The following is a 27,203-nucleotide window of genomic DNA, read 5'->3' as shown; positions in this document are numbered from 1 at the left end:
ATTTGGGCAGTGAATCATCGGGCTCTCCTCCTTGATCCCAGCAGATATGCTCTCGGTCCTCAAGAAAACCTCTGCTGCCTTTCTTCCGAGAGAGACGCTTTTCCTAGCGCTCAGAGGCTGCCCTGCCAGGATGCCGGGGATCCCGAGGGCAAAAATTGCCACACGTTGATGGGGCAGTGCAAGAAGGAGGGAGGGGGGCGTAATGTTGAGGACACAGTTTATTAGCAAGTCAGGGAAGGCAAAAAGAATGAAACTGCTGTTTTTGCAAGGACTTTCCTAAAACCTCAGAGCAGAGAAACAGAGAAGTCAACGTTCTTAGGGTGTGTGTGTGTGTGTGTGTGTGTGTGTGAGAGAGAGAGAGAGACAGAGAGAGAGAGAGATCTTCTGGTTGCTCCTTGGACTCTGATCGAGTGGATCTAAAATTACATTTGCTCTCAAGTTGTCATTCTGGCTGTTTTTAGTAAGCAGAGCAGCTGCTGGCTAAATCGACGACGCGGTGAGGGTTAAACCCACATTAAGGTCACCGTGCTGAATGCCAGAACGGCTGCTTGGAGGGCGGGGGGCGGTCCTCCCTTGCAGGTGCCGGGTCCTCCCTCCTCCCCTCCTGGTGCAGCTGTTGAGCCTCCCTCTTGCCCCACGCTCTGGAGACTCTGGGGGAGATTCGGCTTGCGCCTTGCGTTGAACCCTGGATGGACTGCTGGGAGTTCCTTGAGGGAGCCACGCTGCGCTGGGCGGCCCTCCGCGTGGTCTCTGCGTCTGGGCCCCTGGCAGAGCCGGGCCCGAGGGGGAGCGGCCCCAGAGGGTTCCGTGTGAAGAGCCACGAGGAGCCCCACGAAGCCTTGTGGGAGGTGGGCTTCTGAAAGAGCTCTGAAGGAGGAGAGCCACAGGGCCCCGGGGTTTGGGAGAGGCAGACCCCCCCCTCCGTGCTCAGCCCTCCCAAAGGTGAAGCACTGAAAAAGCTCCAGTGGAGCCTTCGGGGGGTGGGTGGCTGCCTCCTGCGCCGCAGGTCTTGGCAGCCCTGGCAAACTAGCCCGCAGCGAGCGTGGCCACATCTGGTTGCTTGGCGATGTGTGTGTGTGTGGGGGGGGAAACGTCCAGAAAGAAGCGCTACATTTAAGCATCAAACTTTTCCTTCTTAGCGAAGAAAAAAACCCAGGAGGCCAAGAAGAAAGGAAAGAAGTCCGGGGACAAGAAGCAGAAGGCTCCTTCGGAAGGCCTCGACATGCGGGAGACTAAGGAAGGTAGGGGGGGTGTCTGCCACTCTTCTCCAGGGGCTCTTGGGGGGAGGGGAGCTGAAGTGGGGTGGGTGGGTTGCAGAATCGCTGAGCACACAAGTGGGCAGGGTCGGCGTCTGAAGGCTTGCAAAGCACCAAGTCCTTTGCGGTGTGAAAGAAGGGAAAAACGCGGCCCAACCAGCCCAGACCTGGCCATAGAATTAGCCCCACGGGGTTGGAAGGGGCCACAGAGGGACCTGCTCAGAAGGGGGCAGGGGGCAGGGCCATTGGGTGCCGTATTGGGGGGAGGCAAGCAGGCTCTTACGGAGTTGGAGCTTTTTGTAATGAATAATTTTATTGAGTGGGTTTTGCTTTTAAAGGGGCAAGCCGCATACGGTATTTGTGGATTGCAAAAGCATATCCCCACCCCCACCCCAGACTTTGGGGGCAATGCATGGGGGAGCGTTCTGGGCTTTTGCCTTTGTTGTATTTATTTTAAGTGATTTGTAACATTTATTGGCTTTCCATCTTCGCTCCATTTCTCAGGCCAGAAGCCGGAGGACGAAGCCCCAATGGTTTCGGCGGTGTTGCCCCTCGACCAGGCCGCCGTCATCCAAGAGATGGTGAATCACGACGCGCTTCCCAGCCTGCTCATCTCCAGCGTGGCCTGCGAGCCGCCCGCCAGGCCTGAGGATGAGCCGGAGGTCCTCCTGGGTGGAGCAGAAGCTTCAGAGGAGGATCCCGAGCAGGGGCAGGAGGAGGAGGAGGAGCCCATGGAGGAAGAGGAGGAGGAGGAGGAGGAGGAGGAGGACAGCTTAGCAAAAGAAAATACAGAGGTGGAGTCCGGGTGGGGGTGTGGGGACAGGCTGGAGTCTGTGGAGGAGCAGAGCAGCCTCTCCGAGGACTCCGCCGAAAGCTCCCCCAAGGAAAAGCCACTGGGGAGGGCCCCCAAGGCCAGGGGGGAGCCCAGCGGCCAGGGGGCACCCATGTTCCCCTGCCAGCACTGCGAAAGGAAGTTCACCACCAAGCAGGGCCTGGAGCGCCACGTGCACATCCACATCTCGGCCATCAGCCACGCCTTCAAGTGCCGCTACTGCGGCAAGGCCTTCGGCACGCAGATCAACCGCCGGCGCCATGAGCGGCGCCACGAGGCCGGGCCCAGACGGAAGCTGCTCTCGCCCTCGGCTTCCACCCGGCTGCCCGGGGCCAGCGCTGCGGCTGCCGAGCGGGGTGTCCAGAGTGAAGCCAAGGCCAGGCAGGAGGCCCCCGCCCCGGAGGCCGAGAGAGACACTTCCAAAACGCCGCCCCCTCCACTGCCTTTGGGGGAGAGCAAGGAGCCCAAGGAATTGCACCCGTGCCAGTACTGCAGGAAGGTCTTTGGCACCCACACCAACATGCGCAGGCACCAGCGGAGGGTCCACGAGCGGCACCTCATCCCCAAAGGGGTCAGGAGAAAACCGGAGGAGCCCCAGGCTCCCGTGGGCCCGGCCCAACAGGCCCCCGGCACATACCTGGCCGGCACAGACCTGGAGGAGGAGGAGGGCGAGGAGGGCGAGGGCGAGGCCGACGATCTCATGGACGTCTCCAGCAACATCTCAGAGAATCTCAACTACTACATCGACGGCAAGATCCCGTCCAACAGCAGCACCAGCAACTGCGAGGTGATCGAGGTGGAGCCTGGCGCCGCCGAAGTCTACGGCTTCAATTGCCTGCTGAGTCCCGTGACAGTGGAGATCTCCCCCAACGTCAAGGCGGTACCGATGCAGCTGGTGGAAGAGTCGAAGGAGCCCCCTGTCAGCGGGACCCCCGAGGCCAAAAAGAGGAGGACGGCGAGCCCCCCGCTGCTGGCCAAGGTAAAGACGGAGATGGATCCGGAGCCCATCACCTCGCTCTGTTCCTTGACGATTCCCCTCGCCATATCGACCGTGGAGAGCCTGCCTTTCCCCAGAGAGAAAAGCGTGTATCTATCCTCCAAGCTGAAGCAGCTTCTTCAGACACAGGACAACAATAAGGTGTCCCCCTCCCCACCACTGCCGGCGGGGGAGATCCCAAAGCTGGGGCTCCCCGTGGCTTCCTCCCCCCTCCTCCCGGCCACCTCGAGCCGGTTCAAGCGGCGCACCAGCTCCCCGCAGCACAGTCCGGGCCTTCGAGAGCCTGGCAAAGCCGGCGAAGGCAAGCCCGCTTGGAATGAGACAGCCCTGGGTGCAAAGGCTCCCAAGCTGGGGAGACGGAGCAACTCCCCCGTGTGGAGTCTGTCTGGGAGAGAAGAAAGGGAACCGCTGAGCCCGGAAGAGTACAAGGCCTCCAGGGAGTGGGCGCCGAGCCCCCCCTTCGGGAATGTCTGCAACCAGCAGCCCTTGGACCTGTCCAGCAGCGTGAAGCAGCGGTCGAATGGGAAGGGCCGGCCCCAGGCGCCCTGGGAGTCTGTGCTGGACCTCAGCCTGCACAAGAAGCCGTGCAGCGACGGCGAAGGCAAGGAGGCAGCTCCGCCAGCAGGGGGTGCAGTTAAGAAGAAGCCCACCACCTCCATGTTGCAGAAGGTCCTGCTCAATGAATACAATGGGACGGATTTGGGGCCCGAAAACCCCTGCCCGGACATGAGCCCCAGGCCGAACCCCTGCAAGCTAGCCGAAGCCCCGCAGCCTGCTCCGGCTCCCCCAGCCCCTGGGGCAGAGTTGGGCTGCTCTGGCCTCACCGTCGCCGAGGTGCCTTTGCCGGCACCCTCCTCGTGCCCAGAGCCGTCGGCTTCTCCCTCCCATCATGCGTGCCCTCCCATGCTCCAGGCCCCCACGCCTCCCCCTCCTCTCCTTCCCACTGTTCCTTTGCCCCTCCCGGAAGACCCTGGCAGCAGCCCGCCAAGCTCCTGCCCCTCTCCCCTGTCCAACGCCACAGCTCACTCCCCGCTTCCCATCCTTTCCCCAACCGTCTCTGCCTCCCCCCTTCATTCCGTGGAGCCTCTTGCCTGCGCTTCCCCCGGGCCACCCACTCTCTCTTCCTCCTCCTCCTCTTCCTCCTCCCCCCCCTCCTCCTCTTCTTCTTTCTCTTCCGCATCACCCTCCTCCTCTCCTTCCCCACCTCCCCTCTCGGTGGTCTCTTCCATCCTCTCTCCTGGCGACCAGCCGGAGCCTCCGGGCCCCCTGGTGACTTTCAAGCAAGAAGAGGGAGAGGCCGGGGGTGAGAGGCCGAGGGAGGACCCCCACCCCTGCAGCGCAGCAGAGGCCGCCCAGGAAGCCTTCAGCAAGAGCTTTGTGTGCAATGTCTGCCAGGCCCCCTTCCTGGCCATCAAGGACCTCACCCGGCATCTGTCCGTTCATGCCGGCGACTGGCCCTTCAAGTGCGAATTCTGCGTCCAGCTCTTCAGGGAGAAGGCAGCCTTGTCGGAGCACCGCTTCCTGCTCCACGGGGTGGGGAACATCTTCGCCTGCTCCGTCTGCAAGAAGGAGTTCGCTTTTCTGTGCAACCTCCAGCAGCACCAGCGAGACCTGCACCCTGACAAGGAATGCAGCCACCACCAGTTCGAGAGCGGGACTCTGCGCCCGCAGAATTTCACCGATCCCAGCAAAGCCACCTCAGAGGAGATGCAGAGCCTGCCCAGCGCTGCCCTGCAGCCCTCCAAGGAGGAGGAGGAGGAGGAGGAGCTGAACGACTCCTCCGAAGAGCTCTACACCACCATCAAAATCATGGCGGCTGGGGTCAAGCCGAAGGACCCCGATGTCCGCATGGGCCTCAACCAGCACTACCCCAGCTTCAAGCCCCCCCCGTTCCAGTACCACCACCGGAACCCCAATGGCATCGGAGCCACGGCCACGAACTTCACCACCCACAACATCCCCCAGACCTTCTCCACCGCCATCCGCTGCACCAAGTGCGGGAAGAGCGTGGACAACATGCCCGAGCTGCACAAGCACATCTTGGCTTGCGCATCTGCCAGCGACAAAAAGCGGTACACCCCGAAAAAGAACCCCGTGCCCCTGAAGCAGGCTGTCCGCCCTAAAAACGGGGTGGTCTTGCCCAGCCCGGCCGGCAGCGCCTTCCGGCGCGTGGGCCAGCCCAAGAAGCTCGACTTCGGCCTGGAGGCCAGCCGGGCGGCCTCCAACAAGCTGAAGCTCAGCGCCCTGAAGAAGAAGCAGCAGCTGGTCCAGAGGGCCATTCTGCAGAAGAAGAAGTCGCAGCAGCAGCAGCAGCAGCGGGCCGAGCTCAAGACCGGCGGCGCGGAGCCCAGCGCCCACATCTGCCCCTTCTGCGGCCGGAAGTTCACCTACATCGGGAGCCTGAACAAGCACGCCTCCTACAGCTGCCCCCGGAAGCGCCACTCCTCCTCCTCCTCCAAGAAGAAGAAGACGGCCCAGACGAAAGGGGGGGGCTCGTCTCCCGGCAGCGGCAAGAGCAGCACCAACCCCCGTCGGCGAACGGCCGACACCGAGATCAAGATGCAGGGCGCTGCTGCTCAGCTGAGCAAGACTCGCACCCGCAGCTCGGGGCCCGCAGCTGCCCAGACACCCTCCGCCTCCTTCAAGCTGAAGCAGGGCGCCAAGATCCCCAAAAGGGGCCACCCGGCCGCGGCCAGGAGCGTGGGCCTGGTGAGAGTGGGCAAGGGGGCTCCGCCGGAGGGGAAGCGGAGCAAGGGGGCTGCCAGGAGCGGGGCCCCCCCCGGACTGCTGGGCAAAGCCTCACGCAAGCTGCACATCCGCCTCCAGCGCGGCAAGGCAGCCCTGACCAGCCAGAGGAAGGCCGCTGACCGGTTCAGTGCCAAGTCGAGGGAGAGGGTGGGGGGGCCCGTCACCCGGAGCCTGCAGCAGCAGCAGACCACGTCTGCGGAGGCCACGGAGGGCAGGAGGGAGGAGAGCACCGTCCGGCCGGAGCTGAAGGACGCCAGGTGAGCTCTTCAGTGGGGCTCCTCCGGTCTCGGGAGGGGGAAGGCGGGTTCCACCTTGAGTGGGCAAGGAGGGGAGCAGCAAAAAGGCCCCCGCAGCTGCTTCATGAGAGCGGCTGGGAGGTGGGCGCAGCCGGGGAGGGGCCCTCTGGCCAGTGAGGCCCTCGGGGCAGATCCCACTCAGCGCTGGGAGGGGGGCTTCCTGGACCTGGTCTCACGCACAGCCCGGCTGGGATTCCCCCGGTTGGGGGTCTTCGCCCGGTTTGCGTTGAAGTGGCCTGGTTCACACACCACGTTAGGCCAGAGGCAGAGTAGCACGGTGGCTGGCCTGGAGAGCTGGCCGACGAGTGCAAAAGAGGCCGCCCACCACCTTGGCCTTTTCACCCGCGGCTCCTTGCTTGTCCCTGGCCTTTTGCGCTGTTGTGCCCAAGGCCGCCTCGCCATTGTGGGTCCTTGGCTGACGCAGCATCCGCAAATGGCAGCCTTAAAAAGCTTGTTCCTCAGCCTGGCGCTGCCCGTCCTCCGTGGGTTCCCGTTCTTGTTAATGCAGGACTGGGCACGAGCCCTCTGTGGCTCTCCCGATCCAAGCAGGGCACCCTCCGACTGCCAAACGAGGGGAGGAAGTTCTCCTCATCCGTCGTCTCTCTTTGCTCCCCCCCCTTTCCCCACATCACGGCTTTTGCTTCCTCCCCTGCAGGAGCCTCCTTTGAGAAGAAGAACCCTCCAAACGTGTAAATGAGAGTTTCCTGGTCAGGGGCTCGGCCCGCCTGATGTCCGGCACTGCCGCAGCCGCTGGAGAGCAGAGGCCCCGGCCTCCCCGCAGGCAGAAGCGCTGATGCAGCGGGTAGTTGCTGATGGGTTCAATTCTGAGCTACAGGGACAAGACACACACACACACACACACCCAGGCATGCGGTTGCTCCTCTCCTCTCCTCTCCTCACCCCCCCAACCCCCCCCCCCCCCCGGCAGCCCTGGGATTTTTACAAAGGACTTGCTCAGGCTCTTTGGGAGCAGATTCAACCTTTGGGCTTCTTGCTCGGTTGGGCTTTACCTGGCACAGTAAGGAGGGAAGCAGATAAAAACTCAGCAGGGCGGGGGGCTCGCCAACGCTCGTCCCCCAGCGAGTATCAGGGATGACACGGCGCCTAAAGTAAGTTTTTGTCAGCCAGTCTGCGAAGGCCTTTGTGTCACGCCAGCCAATACGAAAAGTCCTCTAGGGACTCTGCTCAGCCTCTCCACCCACCGCCTCTTCCCCGCTGGCTCTGGTGCCAGTCGCTGCCTTTCACCCCCTTGGGGGGGCAGGAGGGACCTCGGTGGGTCAGAGGTTTCCCTATCCCAAATTCCCCTGGGCTGGACAAGACGTGGGCAGTTTGTGGTGAACGACCAGCTCCTCGCAGAAGACGGTGCAGCCCCCAAGAGATGCCCTACATCCGGGGGGGGGGGTGCAGCAGAGGGGGCAAAAGCCCCCCCCTTTCCTTTGTTGTAAAGCAGAACTGAATCTCCCCTGCCTCTTTTTTTCCAGAGAGGTGGCTTTCTTTTTTTCCAACCTGGCCTTTCCATTTGGGTGAACAGCAGTTGCTTCATTTGACTCCCCCCCCATTTTTCAAAACTCTTTGTCCTCGACTTAAAAAAGAAAAGTGATCTACCTCTTAAAATTTGAAGTTTTGATATTGTTTTGGTGACTTCATGCCTCTTGCTATCATTCCCTTTTATCTGTCTCTCGGTTGCGTTTCTTTCTCCTGACTTATCGTCAACACCCAACAGTTGTACAAAGCACCCGTAGCAGCTTTGGAAAGGGGGGATAAAATATTTAAAATTATTTAAATTGCTTTTGACGCTTCAGTTGTATTATATGTGATTTACATTTTTCATTGATTTGTTTATGTGGGAGAGAGGAGAGGGTCTTTCGTCTGAAGATGGTATTAAAAGTTTGCTGTTCTGTAGTTCATTCCCCCTCTTTTTTTCTTGTTGGAGAGTGATGCAAAGACTATTCTATTAAAAACATTAAAATTTCCAGTTTGCCATACAAAACGAAAAGGTTGTCATTGCTTTGGGACGTCATTGGCACGATACGAATTGGCAGCCGGCCTTGTGGAAAGGAGGCCGAGGCCGGCCGTGGCCAGCTGCCCTCTGAAAAGAGGAGGGTCAGGGTCAGCCGTGCAGCCCCTCACCTTCGGCAGGGAGACGGGCTCCCCACCACCCTCCGGAACAGCTGCAGTGGGGCTGCGGCCCAGGGGGCTCCTCCGCCAGCCAGCCATCTGGGGGCACCAGTAAGAAGGCGCTCCTGGGGGGAGAGGAGGCGAGACGAGGGGGGGGGGTTTCCTCCGAGGGAAGAACTGACTCACCTTCCATTCCAGACAGCAGGCCGAGGAGGCTCTTCTTCCTCGAGAGAGACAGATCTGACTCCGGTGCAGAATGGCTCCTCGGCAGAAACGGGGGGGGGTCTTCCCTCCCCTTCCTCACAGGCTGCTTCGGCCTCGGAGGCACAGAGCGGAACCGGGCAGCCACGCAGGGAACCTGCAGTTGACGCTGACCCCAAGGGGCGCAGGAGGCAGGAAAGGAGGCGCACGCAGATTTAGTCCGCAGGAGGATCTGGCAACCGGCAGGAGGACATCTGGACGCCTGTAAGTTCAGATGTGTATCGGGAGATCTGGGCTTTCCGAGTCGCTGGCAGATCTCCATCAGATCTCCCCTTCCGAGCCAGACACGGAGGCCGAACCTGGCAAGGAAAGAGGAGGCATCGCAGGGGCTGACCTGGGAAGGGGTAGAAAAAATGGCGCTTTTCGTGTAGCCAAAGGGGCGTCACAGTGACCCAAGGGCCCCATCATCATTACCGTCGTATCAGGTGTCGGGAGGGGTAGTTTTTTGGCGGGGGGGGGCAGATTCTGTGCTGATGTTAACGAGATGCTTTTGAAGTTGACATTCCTAAAGGCAGAGACCGGACAGCCCCCTTCCCTGCCTGGAGCGAAGGCTGGATAGGGGGGCGGGGGGGGGCTCAACTCCTTTGGTCCAAAGATTCCGGGCTTGACTTTGCAGATGGATGTGCCCTCAACGTTTGGTCGCTTCCACATCAGCAGCGGAGGGCCCACCTGTGTTTACTAGCAAAGAATTGTCTTTTCTCTGGAATCCAGGATACTCGGCTCCCACCAGCTGTTAGACCCATAGAGACCAGGTAGCCAGCGAGCCCCACCCTTTAAGTGCCCTCTCTCCCCTCCGGTTTAAGAGGGGTGGGGGGGAGGGAAGGCCAGCGGAGGCAGGAGAGCAGAGACAGGCCTCTGCATCAGGGGACGGCCCCGGTGGTCGGGACCGCTTCCCCTCCCCTCCCGTTTTCAGGAGAGTGTTGTTTTGTGCGACCAGCCTGGGAGGAGAGACTGCAGGAGGGCGACGTCAGCAGTGATGCGCCTTAGCCCCTCCCCTCTCTCAGCCCAGGGAGGGAGGGAGGGAGGACAGCAGACTGCCGGAGTGTAGAGGAGACTGGACTGCTGGAGGAGGAGGCTGCTGCCGGGCGAGGGGCTCAGCTGCAAAAGCTTGAAAGGGGGACCGACTGAGAGGACCAGAGAGATGCATTAGGTAAGCAGGGGCCGGAAGGGGGAGGAGGAGGCTTCCCCCCCCCCTTTTATATCAGACTCCATCCCAAACTGTCAGCCACCATCACCATTCTGATGAGCATCGTTCGGTCTCAGCAAGGATTCCTAAAACCACTTCCTGGGAACCAGACCCAGGAGGACGCTGGCCGGCTTCCTGATGCTGTTGGATGGGGGGGGGGTTGCTGGCTCTGCCAGAGGAGCCCTGGAAGAGTGCGAAAGCCAAAGAGGGGAAGGGTCCTGCAAGGCTTCCTCACGAAAGAAGAGTTGGTCACCCGACGGGGGAAATTGCCAAGTTTTCCCAGGAAGGAAAAGTGTTTGATTGGGTCATCTGGGAGCATCTGAAATTGACCCCGGGTCTGAGGAAGACACGTCTCCGGGGCTTGGGAGGTCTCTCACTATCAGGTCAGAGGTGAGATTGCCTCCCCTTGCCCCCCAAGGTGGTTGATCTCTGGCCCATTTGCTTCCCCAGAGGAGGAGGAGGAGGAGTCCCCCCCACAACTGAGCTGGGAGACCTGCCAAAGCCATGGAGGCCTCCTCTGTGGACACCACCAGTCCGGTCACCTTCTCGCAGGTCTTTGGTCACCAGTGTCAACTTCTGGAGGCAGGTGAGAGGAGTTGGGGGGAGGGGGGGGTTCTCCTGCTGCAGAGCCCAGGGAAAGGAATGAGTTCTCCAAGAGGAGCATCACGGAAGTCCCAGGTTTGACAGCCGGTGATGGAGGAAATGCTGGCTCAGAGGTGGAGGTGGGCCAAGCAAAACATTACCCAGGAAAACAGGGCAGAGATGAACGACACCCACAAACACTCTTGTCGGTCGCTTTTGAAGCCAGTGTTGTTCTGGGCAGCCTTCTTCAGCTACAGTTCTTCAGGGCGGACCCTCTTGCTTCTCTAGGGCAGTCAGAGTCCTCCAGCCCCAGGGCGCCTTTGGCCACCTTCACCCCAGGTCCCCTCCAAAAGATGCCGGAAAGCATCAGTCTGAAATTCTCCCTGAGGGGCAGCGCCCTTTCTGGGCCCACGTGATGGGCCTCCTGCCTAAGGGCCGCGCCAGGGGACCTCACTGGCCACGCCGGAGCCCCTCGGCGGCCTCGGAGGCTGCAGAGGCTGGACGGTCCGAGGCCGGCCTCCCTCCTCCCGCAGGAGCGCTTGGCTGGGGCACCCGCGCGCAGGCGCCCAGGGCGCCCTTGCCGGAGGGGTTAGGGTTAGGGTGCGGGATATGGAGGCTTCTGCTGGGTTCCCTCCCCCCAGCTGCCGCTCGCTGGAGGTGACCCCTCTTTCCCCCCTTCTTTCCTTCCTTCTCAGCCCTGCAGTCGCTCCGCACGCTGAATGACCAGATCTCGGACTTCCTTGTCCACAAGGCCCGGGCGCTGGAGGAGGACGAGCAGCGGGCCTTCCTGCCCGGCGAGAGCAGCACCCTGCGGCGGTCCATGTCCCTCATGACCCAGCTCCTGATGGACGCACAGGTAAGCCCCCTCCCCTCTGCGGGACCGGTGGATCTCGTAAGAGGCTCCCCCCTCCCCCCCAGCGCGCAGGGTTCACTCACCCTGCCAAGTCCAGGTCTCTGAATAAGCCACAATCAGCTTGCTTCTCACGACACGCTAAACCATGGTTTTGAAAACAGACTGGCTGGGTTCACACACGGCTGAGCGGAAGCCAAGCGCGGGCCCTGATGGCCCAGTCCGAAGGGCGCCATAGGCCACCCCTCCTTTCCGTTTGGGAAATCCTCCGCAGAGACGGGACTCCAGCTGTCCTGCATCTTCCGTGAGTGGCCGAATCAGCCGTGCCTTTACCTGCTCTCCAGTGTGGCCTTTGACGTTTGAAAGCCACCTGGCCGCTTTCCGCCGGAGCAGAGAGGGGCTGTAAAAGGCAGCTGTTCTTCTCTCCCCCTTGGTTTTAGCAGGTCCTCAGGTGGGACCAGGTGAATCTGCTTCCGGTCTAGATCCATTGCCTGCCCTGAACCGAGGCACGGCGGGGGTGGGGCGGGGCGGTGGAGGCTCATGGGAAGATCCAAGCTGCCTTCTTTCTACCGCTTTCGATGCAGCAAGCGCAGGTGGGAGGCCCTTCTCGGCACGGGCCACAGAGCTGGGTTCCCGGACGGGGATGCTGGTCTTGGGACGCAAGTTTGACCCCACGGGAACCCTCCGATTGTTGCGGTTTAACTTTGGCATGGTTTGTAGTTTTGTTCAGCCCTGGTTGGCCCATGTGCTGCTGGAAAGGAGGAGATCTGTTTTCTTGGTCTACAAGCATGGGGCGTTGTGAGCTCTAGCCACTAGCTTCGGAAGGGAAGGGGATGGCCGTGTTCTCATCTGCGGCCGATAAAGCGCAGCTTCCTTTCCCGTTAACCTTCCTGGCCCGGTTGTTGTACCTGGCAGCCTGAGGGCAGGGGGAGAGCAGTTTCCCGGGAAAGAGATCTCTTCGCTCCTCCTCAGCTGAAGGAAACAAAAACGGGACCACCCAGCGTCCCTCTGCGCTGGCTGAGATGTTTCCAAATTTGTCTCCCGGGATTTGGGGACCACGGGCCCTTCTTTCCAAAGTGGGGCCCACCTGCACAGGGATCGTCCCTTTGGCTCGATTTGTTCTACACCTGAATGTTTTTCTTCTGGAGCGCAGAAGGAGAAAATAGAATCTGGGAATGTGTTATACCAGGCAGATTTTCCTGAAGATGCCTGAAAACATGAAATGTTTCGGGTTCGAAGCCACGAGGTTAATAAACATCAGCACGTGGCCACAACTTGTGAATTACAGTCCTCAATTTTCACAGTTGGCCATCAAGATCTAATTAAGGCCACTAGAATAAATCACAGTGTTTGGAGAGCGATTACCTTGATTAATTTCTCAGAGACATTTGCCACCTTAATTTTTGAAAAAGAGGGAATATCAAGTCCTGTGATTTTTCAGTTAGAAAAGACTCGGTGAGGATAGCGGCATCTTTAGTTCCAGTGAAACTTTCCGACTGTTTCGTTTCTTTTTAATAAAGGAAGCAAAGAAAATTGCGGCACCAAAGGGGGTGATTTATCTGTGAATTTGGGGGGAGATCCTTGCAGTGAAAGGTCGGTCAGGCTGCGTGACCCACGGCTTCCTTGAAAGTAGTTTCTAGGTAGCTTTACGTAAGATTTTGGATTAATATTTTGCTGAAATATACTTCTGTGTTGTTAATCATTCAGTTTAATGCAAAAAAAAATTGCAACAAAAGCTGAAATTTCAATGACCTCCTCAGAGATGAGTTTAAAAAACCCGCTTCAGCTAGTCCAGCATTCTGAAAATTATATGTTTACAGCGTATGGACGGTATACCGTGTGTGTGTGTGTGTGTGTGTGTGTGTGTGTGTGTGAAAAATATCTGCACAGCAATGCAAATATTTATAAAAGCCGTGTACATAAACGCATTATGGCATACATTAGAAGGATATATTTGCATAACTGGGATGGATTTGACAAAAAATTGCAACCCCAAATAGACACAGGTTGGACATTGTACTTAAAAATGAGTTTCTAAAAGTTTTGAATCCTTTTTTTCAAAATGGCCACCCATGTGGGGGTTCCCACTGAGTGAGTAGCCAAAAGAAAGGCAGAGGGTTGTGGGTGGCACCCGTTTCCTCGACCCAAAAGGTTAGCTGATGGGCAGCCACACTGCTACTGGGTGAGGGATCCAGCTGGTTTGCAGGCCTCACCTTGAGCTCCAGCCTCATGGACGCAGCCTTTGGTCGTCCCACTCCTTCTCCACTCCTTGAGAGTGTCTGCCTGAGCTTCTGGAGAACTTGGGCTGGAGCCAATGTGGGGGCCGCTCGGTCTGACGGAAGGAGGCTGCCCTCCTACCAGACCCGCAAGAGATCATGGCTGTAGGTGGCTCTCAGAGCGAGAACCCACCTGCCCTCGGGATCCATAGCCCCCTCCCCACCTTTAAAAAACAGAGCCGGTTGCTTCTGTGAGCCCAGGAGAGAGAGAGCAAGGAGGCTTTGCCACAGCCCTGGGCGGGCTGGGCTTTCCGGAAAGGCCCCTTTCTCTGGCTGGAGAGGAGGGGGTGTCTGGCTTGCTATTCCTGCGCCAGCCACATTTCACACCTCACGTCCCACCCGTGGTGTGTGTGTGTGTGTGTGTGTGAGAGAGAGAGAGAGAGAGATTTTGTTTAATTTCCTTTTCTCTGCTTTCCATTGTCCTAGGCACAGGATAGTAGGCATCCTCCAGGCAAGGTCAGATTTTAAAATTTTACTTGTACACCATAATGTGAACGATGATGATGAGTAGTTCAAAAGCCCAGAAAAAGGAAAAGGGGGGGAGGAGGAAAATCTATCCTGTGTGTTGTCATAACAACAAACGATGATTTGAAATGCAAATTCGGCCTCTTCAGGCTGTGTTTCCGAGATGACAGAGCAGTAAAAAAAATGGAGAGAAATGTTTAGCGGAGGTTGGGCCTCTGAAAATGGGCACCGAGGCTGAAGGTTTATTATTTATTCCGTGTGGGAATTATGGCCCCTTAAGCAAAACGGATCCAGCTGTTGCTGGACAGAGCAGTGGATGCTTTGAAACCTGCCTTACGAGGAGGGCCAAGGACCTGGGTGGATGCCCGCCCAAAGCAGAGGCCTCCTCCTCTGAATCTTCTCTGGGGGAAACGTGTCTGGGGAGGGGGGGGCTGTCCTCGGCCTGCTGTCCATGGTCCTGGAACCAGCGGGGGGGGGGATTCCCAAGGCTGGCGGCTTCATCTCTCCTGCTCACCTGCTCTGTTCCCGGTGGCTTCCCTCTTCTCCACCTCCCCCCCCCACCTGACCAGGTCCCTGGCGCTGGGCTTCAGGTTGCTTCTCAAGAGGCAGATTCTGCGCTTAGGTGAAGAAAAGCAAAAGAGGCCGTTTGCCCACTGAAGCCTGCCGAGCAGGAGAGCAGGCCGGGGCCTCCATCGCATGCCAACTCTTTTGGGGGGGGGGCTTTATTAAGCAGGGATGGTGTATTAGCGAGAATGTCCTCTTACAAACAAACAGTATCATATTTATATTTCAGAGATATACAAATATTTGCAAACCACATGGTCTAAATTATCAGGAGGCTCAAGAGCCTGTTTTAATCCCGATTAATTTAATCCCAATAAATAAGTCTCTATTTAATCCCATAAATAAATAAATTGATTAAAAGAGTTTTATTGTAACCAAGCACGCTGTAAAACCTGCGGTGGGCTTGGTTTAGGAGTGGTTTACTTGCATCGTGGTTTAGATTCAGTGCAATTCTGAGTTTTTGCTTGTTTTCTGTTGCTGGAGACCAGAACAAAAATGGTTTTATTCTCTATTTTTGATTCTTTTAATTATTAAAGGTGCCGGTATAAGCAGAGGGGGCAGAGGGAAGCCATCCAGGCTTCTTGGTATACTTAGAGGATTGTCAGTAGCATTGAAGGGAGGCAGGACGGATGTGTGTGTGTGATCTATTTGTCTACATTACAGAAATCTTCCCATTAGCTGACGGGCCAGGGGAAGGGGGGGGCTACTTAGCAGCTCCATTTGTTCTGCATTAGGTTGTGTTTCAGGCAGCGTTTATTTGCTCATTCCTGCCTTCCAGTTTTCCCAAATTCATGCTTAATTAGTACACGTGCTAAAGCCCGCTAATTCCACCATGGCAGTTTTTGCAGCCTTCCAACCGTGGTTAGAGAGGTGGTTTTGTGATGCTCTCCTGCCAGCCCCAGTTCCTGCAGGGAGGGGGAGAAAAGGCCGTCCTGGCACTCCGCCTGCCTCCTTCAGGAATTGGTTTGGAAAGGGACGGCCGGAGGGGTCCAAAGTGGAGGGTGCTGGACGAAGCCGGGCTTGGTTCCTGGGGCATCTCGGCCAGGCAGGTAGAAATAGGTGGTGGTCATTTTCTTCCAAAATGCGAAAGCCCTGAGGCTAAAGAAATCGGCCAAATCCGGCGCTGTTTTCCCAAGGCCTCGGTGCACCATCGCCCGGGGGAGGCCGTTGGATTGCCCCCCCTCCCTCCCTGTCAGTCTTGTCAAGGGTGTCTTCAGCTGGGACGTTCAAAAGGGAGGGGCCTCTTTTTCCAGCTTCGTTGTTGATAAATAATGCAAGAGGTCCATCCTGGGGGGAACCCGGAGCCAGGAATTGGCCCCAGTGCCTTCTGCTGCCAGGCCAAATGCCCACGCGCCCCGGTGGGTGCAGCCCAACTCCTGCGCCTGTGCTGGCCCGGTGGGAGCCGGCACTGGGCTCTTCCGGGGCCAGGAGGTGGGCCCCTCTGCAGGCTGCCTGGGGTTGGGGGGTGGCAGCCAGCAGCTCTTGGGCCGAGGGGAGCCGGCTCCGGCAGAAGCAGATGGAAACCAACACTCATTTCTATGGAAACGCCAGAGAGGAGAGGGCGAGGGGGGGCTTTGCTTGATCTGCTGCAGAATCTGGGGAGGCTGTTAGACCTTTCAGGGTTTGTGTGTGTGTGTGTGTGTGTGTGTGTGAGAGAGAGAGAGAGAGAGAGAGAGAGGAGCTTCCAAGCTGGCTGAGAAGCTTCAGACGGAGAGGTTGGGCCCTGTGGAAGGTGAGCTGCAGGTGCAACAGGACGTCTGAATGCCAGCACGGCTTATTTGCTGTGGCCGTGGCAGGCGACCAAACAAGCTAAGCCCTGACCAGGGTTCACAAACATGCCAGGCTCCGTCCAGCAGTGTGTTGCCTGACAAACCCGCAGAGGGTGCTGGCTGGAGAAAAGCCCCCGGCAGCCTCCGTGTGCCCAGGAACTGACCAGTCATAGAAGCCAGCGTGGACTCTTGGTGGGATTAAGAGAGGGGGGCACGACGGGGCAGGCGAGGTTGCTGGACAGAGAGGGATGAATGAAAATGGCTCTTTGGCCCCTCCTGAGGAACAAAGGCACTGGCCTGGCTAAAGGAAACTGCTTGCCTGGGGGCCACAGCTACCCCCATCCTGGCCGGGGGGCTGGCAGGACTGGGGTCACTCCTGCAGGGGGAAAGAGAAGCCCCCCCCTCCAGCGCTCCTCAAGAGATGGGAAAATGGCCGTTGTCAGGGTAACCGCAGGTATCTCTTCAGCCCCCGCTCCACAGGAAGATGGCGAAGCTCTGAGTCACTGTCAAGGAGGAGGAGGAGGAGGAGGAGGCGAGGGGCAGCCCCATCGGCAGGGGAGGATGGGCTAATGGACACCTAATGCGCCTGGGGCTCCATCCCCTCCCACCCCCAGGACAACCTGAGGGAGATCTGCAGGTTACCCCCCCCCCCGTAGATAGGGCCCGCAAGTCCTAGACTCACAGCTTTCTTTTGAAGATCATTTAGTAACTGTGACCAGGGGGGCTTTTGCCCAGGTTCTCCTGGTGCGCCAGTTGCGGCCCTATCTAGACCGGGATGCCTTGCGTACGGTCACTCATGCGCTCGTGACCTCTCGGTTAGACTACTGCAACGCTCTCTACATGGGGCTGCCCTTGAGGACCACTCGGAGGCTCCAACTGGTGCAGAATGCAGCCGCGAGAGTCGTGTTGGGAGTCTCCCGATACTCCCATGTTACACCTTTGCTCCGTGAGCTGCATTGGCTTCCAGTTGTCTTCCGGGTGAGATTCAAGGTGCTGGTAATGACCTTTAAAGCCCTACATGGCATGGGTCCGGAGTACCTTAGGGAGCACCTGCGGCTGGCATCAACTTCCCTCCGCCCAGTGCGCTCCCACAGAGAGGGCCTCCTCAGGGTGCCACCGGTCAGAGAATGCTATCTGGTGGCTCCCCAGGGGGAGGGCCTTCTCTGTGGGTGCTCCGGATTTGTGGAACCGCTTACTGGTTGAGCTCCGGACGGCGCCCGACCTTCGCTCCTTCCAACGTGATCTAAAGACCTACTTGTTTGAACAAGCCGGCCTGGTCTGATGGGTTTCGGTTTTATTATTGTTTTTAACGTATTGTATTTATTGTTGTATTGTATTGGGCATTATGTTTAATCTTTTCTTAATTTTTGTATTTTTGTATTTTAGTATTTATTGCCCTGTTCACCGCCCTGAGTGCTTCGGGAGAAGGGCGGTATACAAATAAAATTATTATTATTATTATTATTATTATTATTATTATTATTATTATTATTATTATTATTATTATTATTATTATTACCACCCAGGCAGTTTTTTTGGGGGGGAGGGCTGGTCATTGGCTCCCCCAAGTCTTGGCCATGAGACTGGATGCTGGCAAGACTGCAGCAGGAGGGGAGGGCACCCCAAACCCAGCCCTCTGTGGCCGAACGTTTGAGCCTGGCTCCAGGTGGGTCCTCGGCGAACCCACCTTGGCTGACAGCAGCCCCACATGAGAGAGGCTGGGGAGGGATTGGGCCGCCTCCTCCACTGACTGGGGGTGCAACACACCTCGCCCCCCACAGACACCAAAGAGCCCCTTTCTGGGTCACCCATAACATTTAAGCACAAGGGAGCCGAGCAGCACGAGAGAGGCAGAGAGAATCAGGTGCAGGACTGGCCCCGAAGCAGGCCGGAGGCTCCCCGGAGGCCAGACAGCCCTGGCACAGCTCCGCTCTTCGGGAAGAGGACGGCGCTGGCAATTCGGAGGCTTCAGCAGAGAAGCCGGGTAAGAGGCGTGCCAGGTGGCGCTCTGTCCATCTTTGCAAGGTGTGGGTAGAAGGGCAACCCGCCCCCTGCCAACTGCCTGCCAGGAATACCGACCTGATTTATCGTTGGCATTTTAAGCAATTGGCCGATTGATAAATTGCTTCTAAAAGCATCTCCTACTTATTGCCCACAGAGGGAAAGCCGATTCAGCCTCCTGCCAGTCACACCCACCTGGTCTCGCCCATGCCTGGCATCCTGATGCAAGAGGTGCCTGGTCAGAGTCATGACTGGAAATTCCCCACGTTCACTTCGCCTCCAACGATTCAGACCGGCTCTTCTTGGCCTTTAGATTCCGTGCGCTTCCTTTCATGCACCGGAGCAAAACTTAATAATACGAGGCAAAAATGAAAAAAAAAGCCCCACGGCACCAAATGACGATTTATGGAATCATTATGATTTTATGGAATAAACATGAATAAATCTGGCCCAAGGAGGCTGGTGGGAGGGAGGGGAGACCGTTTGGTAGCAATTGGGGGGGTGACAATGGCCCAGCATTGCATCTGACACGGGCGGAAATGCCAGCGGGGAGGCTGCACCCCAGCCGCCCCCGCCTGGAAGCCAGCAGCTGCTGTGGCTACGAATGGTCGTGGGGCAGGAGACCACTCAGTAAGCCAGGCTGCATTGTTCCCAAGAAACCTCTTTTTTTCTCTGAGGCCCCTTGCCCTTTTAAAAATTATGGAGGACCCCCCCCAAAACCTTTCATTTTTGAAATTATTAAAATAGAGACGTTTTGTTGCCACAACAGCCTCTAAGGATTGTTTGATTGCGTTTTAGTGTTGTATTATTTTTCAGCCTTAATTCTGACAAGTCGTTTTGGCCAGGGTGGCCTCCCTGGCACGCCAGAGCCATGAGAGCAGCTGAGTGATGCCACCTTTCTTGGATACAAATCCCCCCCCCCGGGAAGACTCCCTCAGATTGGCCCAACCCAGAGAAAGGGGTGGGGGCAAGTGGGCAAAACTTAGAATAATCCCCTTCCACTGAAACTAGGGGTCGGAATAAGGCAGTTATCCTGGTGCCCACCAGCTTCTTCTCCGTGGCCGTTGAGGGCAGCTCCCTTCAGTGGGGAGATGTGGGACAAAACCTGAACTTGTTGTATTTTCATTTAATCTCAATGTAAGCTTAATTGAAATGGAATTAGCCAGCTAACGTGATGCATTTGATAATTTTCACTCTTGTGTTCCATTAAGCACGGCCCTTTGAGGCATCCTTGCGAGGGTTGCACCCACTCACTCAGGAGAGGGGGTCCTAGGAACCCCCAGCCAATGAGCAAAGGGGGGGGTAGGGCTCACGGCACCCAACGTGCTGGAAGCCCGAGAGAAAACGGAGTCGAGAGATGTGCCCTCCTTGCAGCGCGTTGCGTGATGTGCACCGTCTCCACCAGCTGCGACAGGTTGTCATTTGGAACAGACTTTCCTTGCACAACTTTTTGTGTTGGTGCCAGGCTGCATTTGCACAAGGGCTCATAACTTACAAAAAGCCCCAACCTTTACGCATTGGTGAGTCTTTCCTGATCGGGTTAAGCCTGTTGTGTGAATACTGCCACGCTGTGTTTTTCAGACTGACGTTTAGTGCTAGTATGAAACCAGACTTGGCGTAGCTCTTCCTCAGGCGTCCGAGAGCTGCACCATCCTAGGCCGAATCGAGCCTGTTGTGGTTTATCCAAACTGAGGTGAGAATTGGTGAGCTTCCTTGCTTGAGACTCTCAGAAAATTCAGATCAGGGTTACGTTTAACTGGGTCTCACGTGATGCTGGTTGATGGCATCAAGAGTATTTCTGTGGTAGCCCTTCTAAGCGGGGGGGGGGCATTTTCTTCCCCCTGCAAGCAGACCCCATTAAAGGCCAGGGGTTGTGTGAAGAGGAGGGGAGAACGCTTTGCAGCAGCAGCAACACCAACTGTTCCTTGAGGACTAGCACCTTCCCGGCCAGCTGTGGCTCTCCCTCTGCCAGCCTCTGGCCCCAGGCAGGAAACCCTCTGCCAGCTACCTGGCGCCTTGGCATCTTGCTGCCAAACCTTGAGTTGCCCTTTGCTAGCTGGCCACTACAAATGCCAGGCGCTTATGGTATGAATTATTAGGATTAATTATATGGGGATTAAGATGGTTGGCATTCAAAGGCGGCTTTCAGTTACCCAGCCTGCAAAAACTTTGGGGTGTGGGTCAAGTCGAGTGCGGGGGGAGGCGTCTCTCATGCCGGGCCAGAGTGGCGATGGATGGTTCAGGTGGGAAAACTAACCAGCTTATGGGGGTGGGGGTGTTGCATTCCTTAATTTAGATTTTGCCCAATTTGCGCAACATTCAGAAACTGTAATTCAGTGAACTGTAACTGCAAGCTTTGAATGTTGTACTTTGTGTGATGTGTGAACCCAGGCAGGCACAATAGGTGAGGAATTGTGGCTTGTGGAATGGATTCTGCTCCCGGGGGAGAGGGGGTGAATTTGAGGGGGAGGGGGTCCGGCGGGGGGGTGTGCAGATTCTGGGTCACGTGATCACCATTTGTGACCTTCCCTGCCAGCTTCCAACAAGCAGTCAACAGAAGAAACGAGGTTCACTTAATGACTGCATGATTCACTTAACAACCATGGGGAAAAAGCTCCTAAAATCAGAGACGGCTCACTCAGCCTTGCTTAGCAGTGGCGATTCTGCTGCTGATTCTGTGGTCATATGTAGAGGACTCCCTGTCCTGCCTCTAAAACCGGAGACCCATCATCTGCGGCTCCCTTAAGAGAATTCTGGACACAGAATTGTTGGTTTAGCGTGTGGTGTGAACTGCCAGCCTCGCAAGCGGCGCTTTGTGGCTCAACGGGGGGGTGGGAACTCAGCCAAGCGGAGCTCGTCAGCGCCCCGGGGACCGGCGGGAGGCGCTCAGGGAGGCCCGACCAGAACAGGCACCCCGGGAATTCACGGGGCCGCCAGCCGCCATTGGGCTCCGGGCGGGAGGGGCCGCAGGGGCTTCGCTACGGGCAGCCGGGCGGGGGGGGCGGCCGCCGCTCTGCCCAGGCCGGAGGAGGGGCCTCTGCGGGGCGGGGCGAGCGGCTCCTCCTCCCCCTCCTCCAACACCCCCCTCCCGCCGCGCTTCCTCTCCCGCCGCCTCCCGCCCCGGCCGCGCTTCTACCAGCCGCGCCGCCGGCCTCGGGTGCAGCCCCAGCCGGCGGGCGGGCGTCGCGGCCCCGGGAGCGGCGGGCGGGCGGAGACGGCGGGGCCGGGCGCGCCATGCGGCGGCGGCTGCAGCGGCTGAGCCTGCCGCCTTCTCCCCCCCGCAGGCCAAGATCGCCGGCATGATGGAGGGGAACCAGCAGCTGGCGCTGCGCATCGACGGAGCGCTCCAGGCGGCCGGGCAGGAGGTGAGCGCCCTGCGAGCCGAGCTGGGCGCCGCCAGCCGCAGACTGGCCGAGCTCAGCGCCGACGGGCCCCCCGGCGCCGCCGACATGGCCGCGGGCGGAGGCGGCCCGGACCCCGCGCAGCCCAGCTTGCAAGGTAAGCGCCGGCCCTCCGGAGGGGACGGGGCGGGGGGCTGCTCTGCGCCGCGCTCTCGGGAGGCGCTCCGGGGCTTCCCTGGACCGGCCGCTGGCGGGCCGACCCGGAATCCGGCCGGGGCTCCGCTGGCGGGCTGCTTGGCCCAGCGCTCTTCCGGCCGGCCGCGGGCTGACCGCTCGGCCTGCGGTCCCGGGCGGAGCCGGGGGAGCGCTGCCTGCCGGCCTCCTTTCGGGCCGGCGGCTCTTCCCCGCTGACCGAGCCGTGTGCCGAGGGGGGGGGGTCGCTGGCTCCGCCGGGCCGGTTGGCGAGACCCCGCCGGGGCCGCTGGCTGTGCCGGCAGAGCGGCCGGGGCTCCGAGCGTGCAGATCGGGCGTGCGGGGGCCGCGCCGGGCGGGGGGGCTCCTCGGAGGGAGAACCAGGAGCCCCCGGGGGTGGCGGGAATTGTGCAGAGAAGGGTTGGAGAGATGACGTCATGGGGCGCGAGGCTCTCGGTGGAAGGGGCAGCGGCAGCATCGGGCTACTTACTGCCCCCCTCCCCAAATGCCGGTGCTGTGACATTGACCGGCGTGCACGGGAGCTGCTGGGGAAGCGGCGGGAGGTGAAGGATCTCCCCCCCCCTCCGCCGCCCAGTAATCGGGAGGACCTACCGATGAATAGTCCTTGCTTGGAACCGAATTCAAAGATGTGTCCCTCCGTTGTTTATCTTTCTAGTAACAAGTCTGACTCTGCTCAGGAAATCACGTCTTCCTGGGATTTGTGGCGGGGGGGGGGGACTTGGCAGATGGAGCCATGAAGCCGCCTCTGCTGGGGCTTCTGGGGAAAGCGTTTTGTTGGCAGGCAGCCTTGTAAAAAATGTGTGGGATTTGTGCCCACGGCAGGCAAACGTTAACCAAGGAAATGGTTGTGGAGCTAAGGGAGGGGGGAAGTAGAGGCTGAGTCCCCCCTGGCACAAGATGGGGGCTGGGGAACCATTGGAGCAGCCTCCTCCGGAGAACCGGCTCTCTGGGGGGGGGGTGTGAGAGAGATTTCCCCAGCGCAGCTGAACGGGGCTTGGGGGGAGCACAACCTGGGGGCCGGCATTTTCAATCCTTCCTGAGCTCTCCTCTGTGACCTGCAAGGGGCGCCTGTGGGAGGGAGGTGGTGGGGCCGGCCAGGCGTGGCCTTCAGGAGCTCCAGTCCCTCCACCCAGCCTGTGGGGCGCAGCTGGTTGGAGGGCAGGGGTGTCATCAGGCCCTGCAGGGGTCTCCCCCCTGGGATTGCCAGCGGCCTTGGAGGGAAGGAGCCTGATGCCACCTTTGCCAAAATGGGCACCTGTCTCTTCCTCTTCCAAGCCCTATGAAGGGTGGCCGGAGGGGGCTTTGCCACCAGGAAGCCCCCTCCCCATTGACCTCCATCATTTGCTGCAAAAAAGGCTGTTCGCACTTTTGCCGTTTGCTCCTTTGAACCTTTGTTTCATGGTCTGCTCAGAAGCAGATAGGCTGCCTTCCGAGGGAGGGGCGCTCACATTTCCCCACCGCTTTCCTGAAGGGAAAAGAGAGTCAGGAAAGGTGTCACATGTGCCCCCCCCAGGCAGAGACGCCTGGCCAAAGGCCGAGGTTGGAGAGGGGTCCAGGCCCCCTTGGGAGTTACGTGCAAGACCTACACCTTGCCAAATCTTAGTTGCCTCGTAGTTTGGGGGCCAGAACTGACCAGGAGGAGGCCTAGAAGCCCACTCTTCTAGCCCTGCGAGGTAGGATGGGCTCCATTATTCTAGTCTTCCAGCTCTTCTTTTTCCTCGCATCTTTCCATTCGGTGTAAGCAAAGCAGGGAAGCGGTTTTGTCAACCTCTTGCCAGGGAGAAGGGAAGCTTTTGGGGGGGAATAATCAGGTGGCCAAGAATATCCCACCAGTCGGTACACCGCCATCGCCACCACCCACCCGGAATCACAGCCTTCCCTTCCGCTGAATCCGAAGGGAAGCCTCTTCCTCCACACCAGCCCCAGCGATGGAGGGGGCGCATCCTGCCCCTGAAGAAGTTTCTGCTGTGCAGGGAAGGAGGGAGGAAAGGAAGGGTTGGTGGCTGGGGGGAGTGTCTCCTGGCCCCCTCCCCCTCCTGGGGCCCAGTAATATGCCTTCCCTGGCGGGGGCTGCCCTACACCCCTTCTTGCCCTTCCTTGGTGAGCCGGGCTTCCCTGGTCGGTGGCTGGCACGGGCACCCCGGGGCAGCCTGACTTCGGGTCCTGTGCTCGGCTGCCCTCTGGCTTGTGAGGAGTGGGCTTGGCCTGCTGTGTGACTCTGGCCTGGGCGCCAGGGCCTCCGCCAGCCCCTGAAGGGAGGCGACCGTCAGCTGGGTCTGCGGAGTTGCTGTTTGCCCTGGACGCTGGGGACAGGCCGGGCCTTGAATTGCAGCTGGGGCCTGGCGGTTGGGGGTCTCTGGCAGCTGCACAGAGGCTCTTTCCAGGCCAGTCGCCGCTGGTCTCAGGTGGCCCAGCTGAGCTCTTGACCACTCCTGGCCGGAGAAGTGAGCCCGCAGCAGCCGCAAGCAGCTTCCCTTTTCCATTCCCGTGACGGCCACCTGGTGAAATAGGTTGGCCTAAAACCTAGAAGAAGAACTAGGAAATTAATTCTAGTTGATCCAATGTTATCATCACGTAATTGGTGTTCTCTTATTTCGTCACTGTCAGTATGGCTAGAAGGCTTGTACTGCCCTTCCCATTTTATGGCTCCTGTTCGTATTGTGCCCAGATTATGGCTGCTTTGTGGCAGCTGGACCAGGAGAAACTGTTGCCGTGATTGGCTTTTTTTTGACGGGGGGGGGGGAACGTCTTGGCGTTGGCATCCTGTGTCTCCGAGAGAGCTTGGCACTCTGGCGTAACGACTCCGCTAACAAGATATTTTGAAGGGGTAAACACAGCCTGTTAATTAAATTTGCAGGCCGTGATTAAATTGGAAGCGGTTGTAAATGTGGGGAGGGGAAGTTCAACAGGGAGAGGTCATCTGTCAGGCCAGGGAGCCTGGCCGTGGTTGATCCTGCAAATTCCTTCTTTGCCCAGACGGGAATCGCTCGCTGGGGGATGATGGGATCTGTAGTCTATATTTGCACTGAGATATTTGGGTGTGTGTGTGTGATGCATTAATACAGGACTCAGCTGTTCCCATGGGACAGACCTTGATTTCAGCTTCATTTTGCTGCTCCTGGCTTGATTCATAGGCCAGCCTCCATTTGCTTCTTAATGCTGATCTAGTTGCCTTGAAAAACCACCCTGCAGTCTTTTCTTCCAGAAGGGAAAACCTCTGTGTATCAAAATGTGAAAAAGCTAATAGCTTTTTTGTTCTAATCTAAAACTGCTTCCCTTTTTTGAAGCGTAATAGAAACCTGGCAGGCCAGATTGTAATTAAACGGGCGTGTGTCTTCTCTCTCTTAAGCAGAGGAAGCGTTTATCTCTTCTGAGGAGACACCCCACTAAAAGGAAAGGGTGCGCGGAAAAGATACCACCCAGTGATTTATTTCCTGTGAGGAGGCTAAACTAAAATCACCAACATGCATTTGAAAAAGAAATGGGGGGGGCATGGGAAAAAAAGACACATTTTGTATTTAGATCCATTCAGTTGCTAAATCTTGACAGATTTCCTTTGGGATGCACTGGATCTCCTCTCCTCTTTTTCTCATATTAATCCCCCCCCCACCTGAGGAAGAGGCTTCTCATCCTGAAGCATCATTCTAGGGGGATTCCAGTAAAGATCCGTCTCGGTAGCGGTGGGTTCCTTTTGAGAGGGGGGAGGCAAATCCATTTGCTTTAGGCAGTGGCTACAAATGGCAGAGGCAGAAGCGACTCCCACAGGTGGGTCAGGCTGGGCTTTGGGGGTGGGGGCTATAGGCGGTGAGATTCCTAGCCCCCTTCCTTTGCCTGTTCAGTCCCAGGAGGAGCAGCGGTAAGACGGGAAGGGAGACTCGAGATCTGAAACGGTCCAGTCATTTGGCCGCGGGATCAGAAAAGGCCCTCCTTCCCGCTCACTCCGGCCTCTTGTCCGGGTACCGAGTCTCGTGCCATGGACGTTGGAGCAGGGAGGGCGCCCCAGTTGGCAAGGGCGCTGTGGGGGGCAGCCGGCTGGGGCAGCTCTTCGTGGTTTTCCCAGCCAGGCTGAAGCACGTGGGACCCTTGGGGAGAAGGCGTCCAGCAGGTCATGGAAACTTGCAAGGAGGACGTGGACGTCCTTGATCCGTGGCCAGAAGCTGGGAACTGAGCCAGCCCTGTTTGTGCTTCAGGACGTGGCTGGCCCACAGCAGCCCTAGGGGGGCTTCCTGTTGCAGCTGCCCTGGAGCTCCGGCCGGCGGTTCCAGAGGCCTGGGGGGTCTGTGGGTGGTAGTGACCGAGGGGGAAGCAGAGGAAGGGAACCCCCACCTCAGGGACTTAACCTTCCTGGGCTTTTCCAAGACCACCTTCAGAGGGTCCCTCCGAAGGGGGGAGCTGGGGGGAGAGATCAACCTTTTCGGATCCCCACCTGGACCAGCTCGGCCATCGTGAGGATCTGGGATCTGAACCCAAAATGGCTGCACACAATCTTGAGGTCCTGCCAAAAGTGCAGTATAATTTGAAAGTTAATAAACAGCATCTGGTGCAAAGTCGCTCTTTGGATTTGGCAGGACTTGTATTAAACCCGGCCTCGAATAAAAGATTTGCATAATATTTATCCACCTATATAAAACGGGGGGCCACTAAAGTGAAGGCGGATCAGGTGATAGTTTGAAGAGGCCAAGTGGATGCCTGGTGCCTTTATTGGAGGTGCAAAGTCAGCACTCTTGCTGTGCCTTCTGTAAACCTTGTGTGTTGTGATGGACCAGCAGCCTGGTCTGCCTCTTGAAAGAGCCCTCCTCCCCTTTCACAGTTTGGCTGGCCTGGGTAGGAATCCTTTTGCCTCCCCCCCCACTTTTGGGCCTCAGCCCCACTCGTGGGAACGGGCAGAGTTCCACTTCCTGTTTGCAAGGCCTGCCAGGCTCTGGGGACCACGAGTGTCTTTGCGAGATAAGAGGCAGAAAGGGAATCTTTGATCTCTGCGAAGGACCAGTTGGGGAAGTGGACCAGTCGGCTGGGGGACCCTGGGAGTTGGGGTCTACGCACGGGGAAAGTTTCTGAGGTTGAGAAACACCCCAGTAAAGGGCACATTTCCATTGTAAAAAAAATACCTGCCCGTTTGGACTTCTGAGTCCAAACAGAACAGAACAGAACAGGGAAGGGGAGGAAGAATACGATCTCTTCATTGGTGATGTGTCAGAAAGGGAGTTAACTCCTAGATATCAAATTCCTCATTCTTTCCTCCTAGTCAAGGCCAAATGGAATCTTTATGAGGCGTGGTCCATGGTGATTTCCTTGATTTTTGTAAAGTACTGATAGGAAGGGCAACCATCTTAAACTTTTAAAGAGAAATTGTGCTTATTATTATTGAGCATATAAGAATCTATGTCAGGTAAAGCCTGCCTGCCTATCTACCGTATCCATCCCTCCCTCTTAGCCATCTCTTACATT

At 57.9% G+C, this 27,203-nt stretch overlaps 2 protein-coding genes across 4 annotated transcripts in view; both read left to right on the top strand.

The window, feature by feature from the left end:
• Positions 1-507: 507 nt before the first annotated feature.
• On the top strand, positions 508-8,031 carry PRDM2 (PR/SET domain 2). The gene is made up of 3 exons (XM_081341198.1): positions 508-1,241; positions 1,761-6,090; positions 6,785-8,031. The coding sequence occupies exons 1-3, from the start codon at positions 1,223-1,225 to the stop codon at positions 6,795-6,797; spliced, it is 4,362 nt and encodes a 1,453-aa protein (XP_081197324.1). The 5' UTR covers positions 508-1,222; the 3' UTR covers positions 6,798-8,031.
• A 120-nt stretch (positions 8,032-8,151) lies between these two features.
• Positions 8,152-27,203, top strand: part of KAZN (kazrin, periplakin interacting protein) — a 43,117-nt gene continuing 24,065 nt past the window's right edge. The window contains exons 1-7 of one of the 3 annotated variants that reach the window (XM_081341199.1): positions 8,152-8,358; positions 8,446-8,712; positions 9,125-9,260; positions 9,446-9,658; positions 10,145-10,280; positions 10,972-11,132; positions 21,486-21,699. In XM_081341199.1, coding sequence (XP_081197325.1) covers positions 10,199-10,280; positions 10,972-11,132; positions 21,486-21,699 — 457 coding nt within the window. In that variant the 5' untranslated portion in view covers positions 8,152-8,358; positions 8,446-8,712; positions 9,125-9,260; positions 9,446-9,658; positions 10,145-10,198. Of the gene's footprint in view, positions 8,359-8,445; positions 8,713-9,124; positions 9,261-9,445; positions 9,659-10,144; positions 10,281-10,971; positions 11,133-21,485; positions 21,700-27,203 lie in introns of those variants that run through there. The other 2 variants (XM_081341200.1, XM_081341202.1) reach the window with 2 other exon arrangements.

Source organism: Vipera berus, assembly GCF_964194415.1.
Source record: "Vipera berus genome assembly, chromosome: 17".
Classification (NCBI taxonomy): Eukaryota; Metazoa; Chordata; class Lepidosauria; order Squamata; family Viperidae; genus Vipera; species Vipera berus.
Note: the sequence above shows the minus strand (reverse complement) of the source record. Positions and strands in the feature narration are given on the sequence as shown.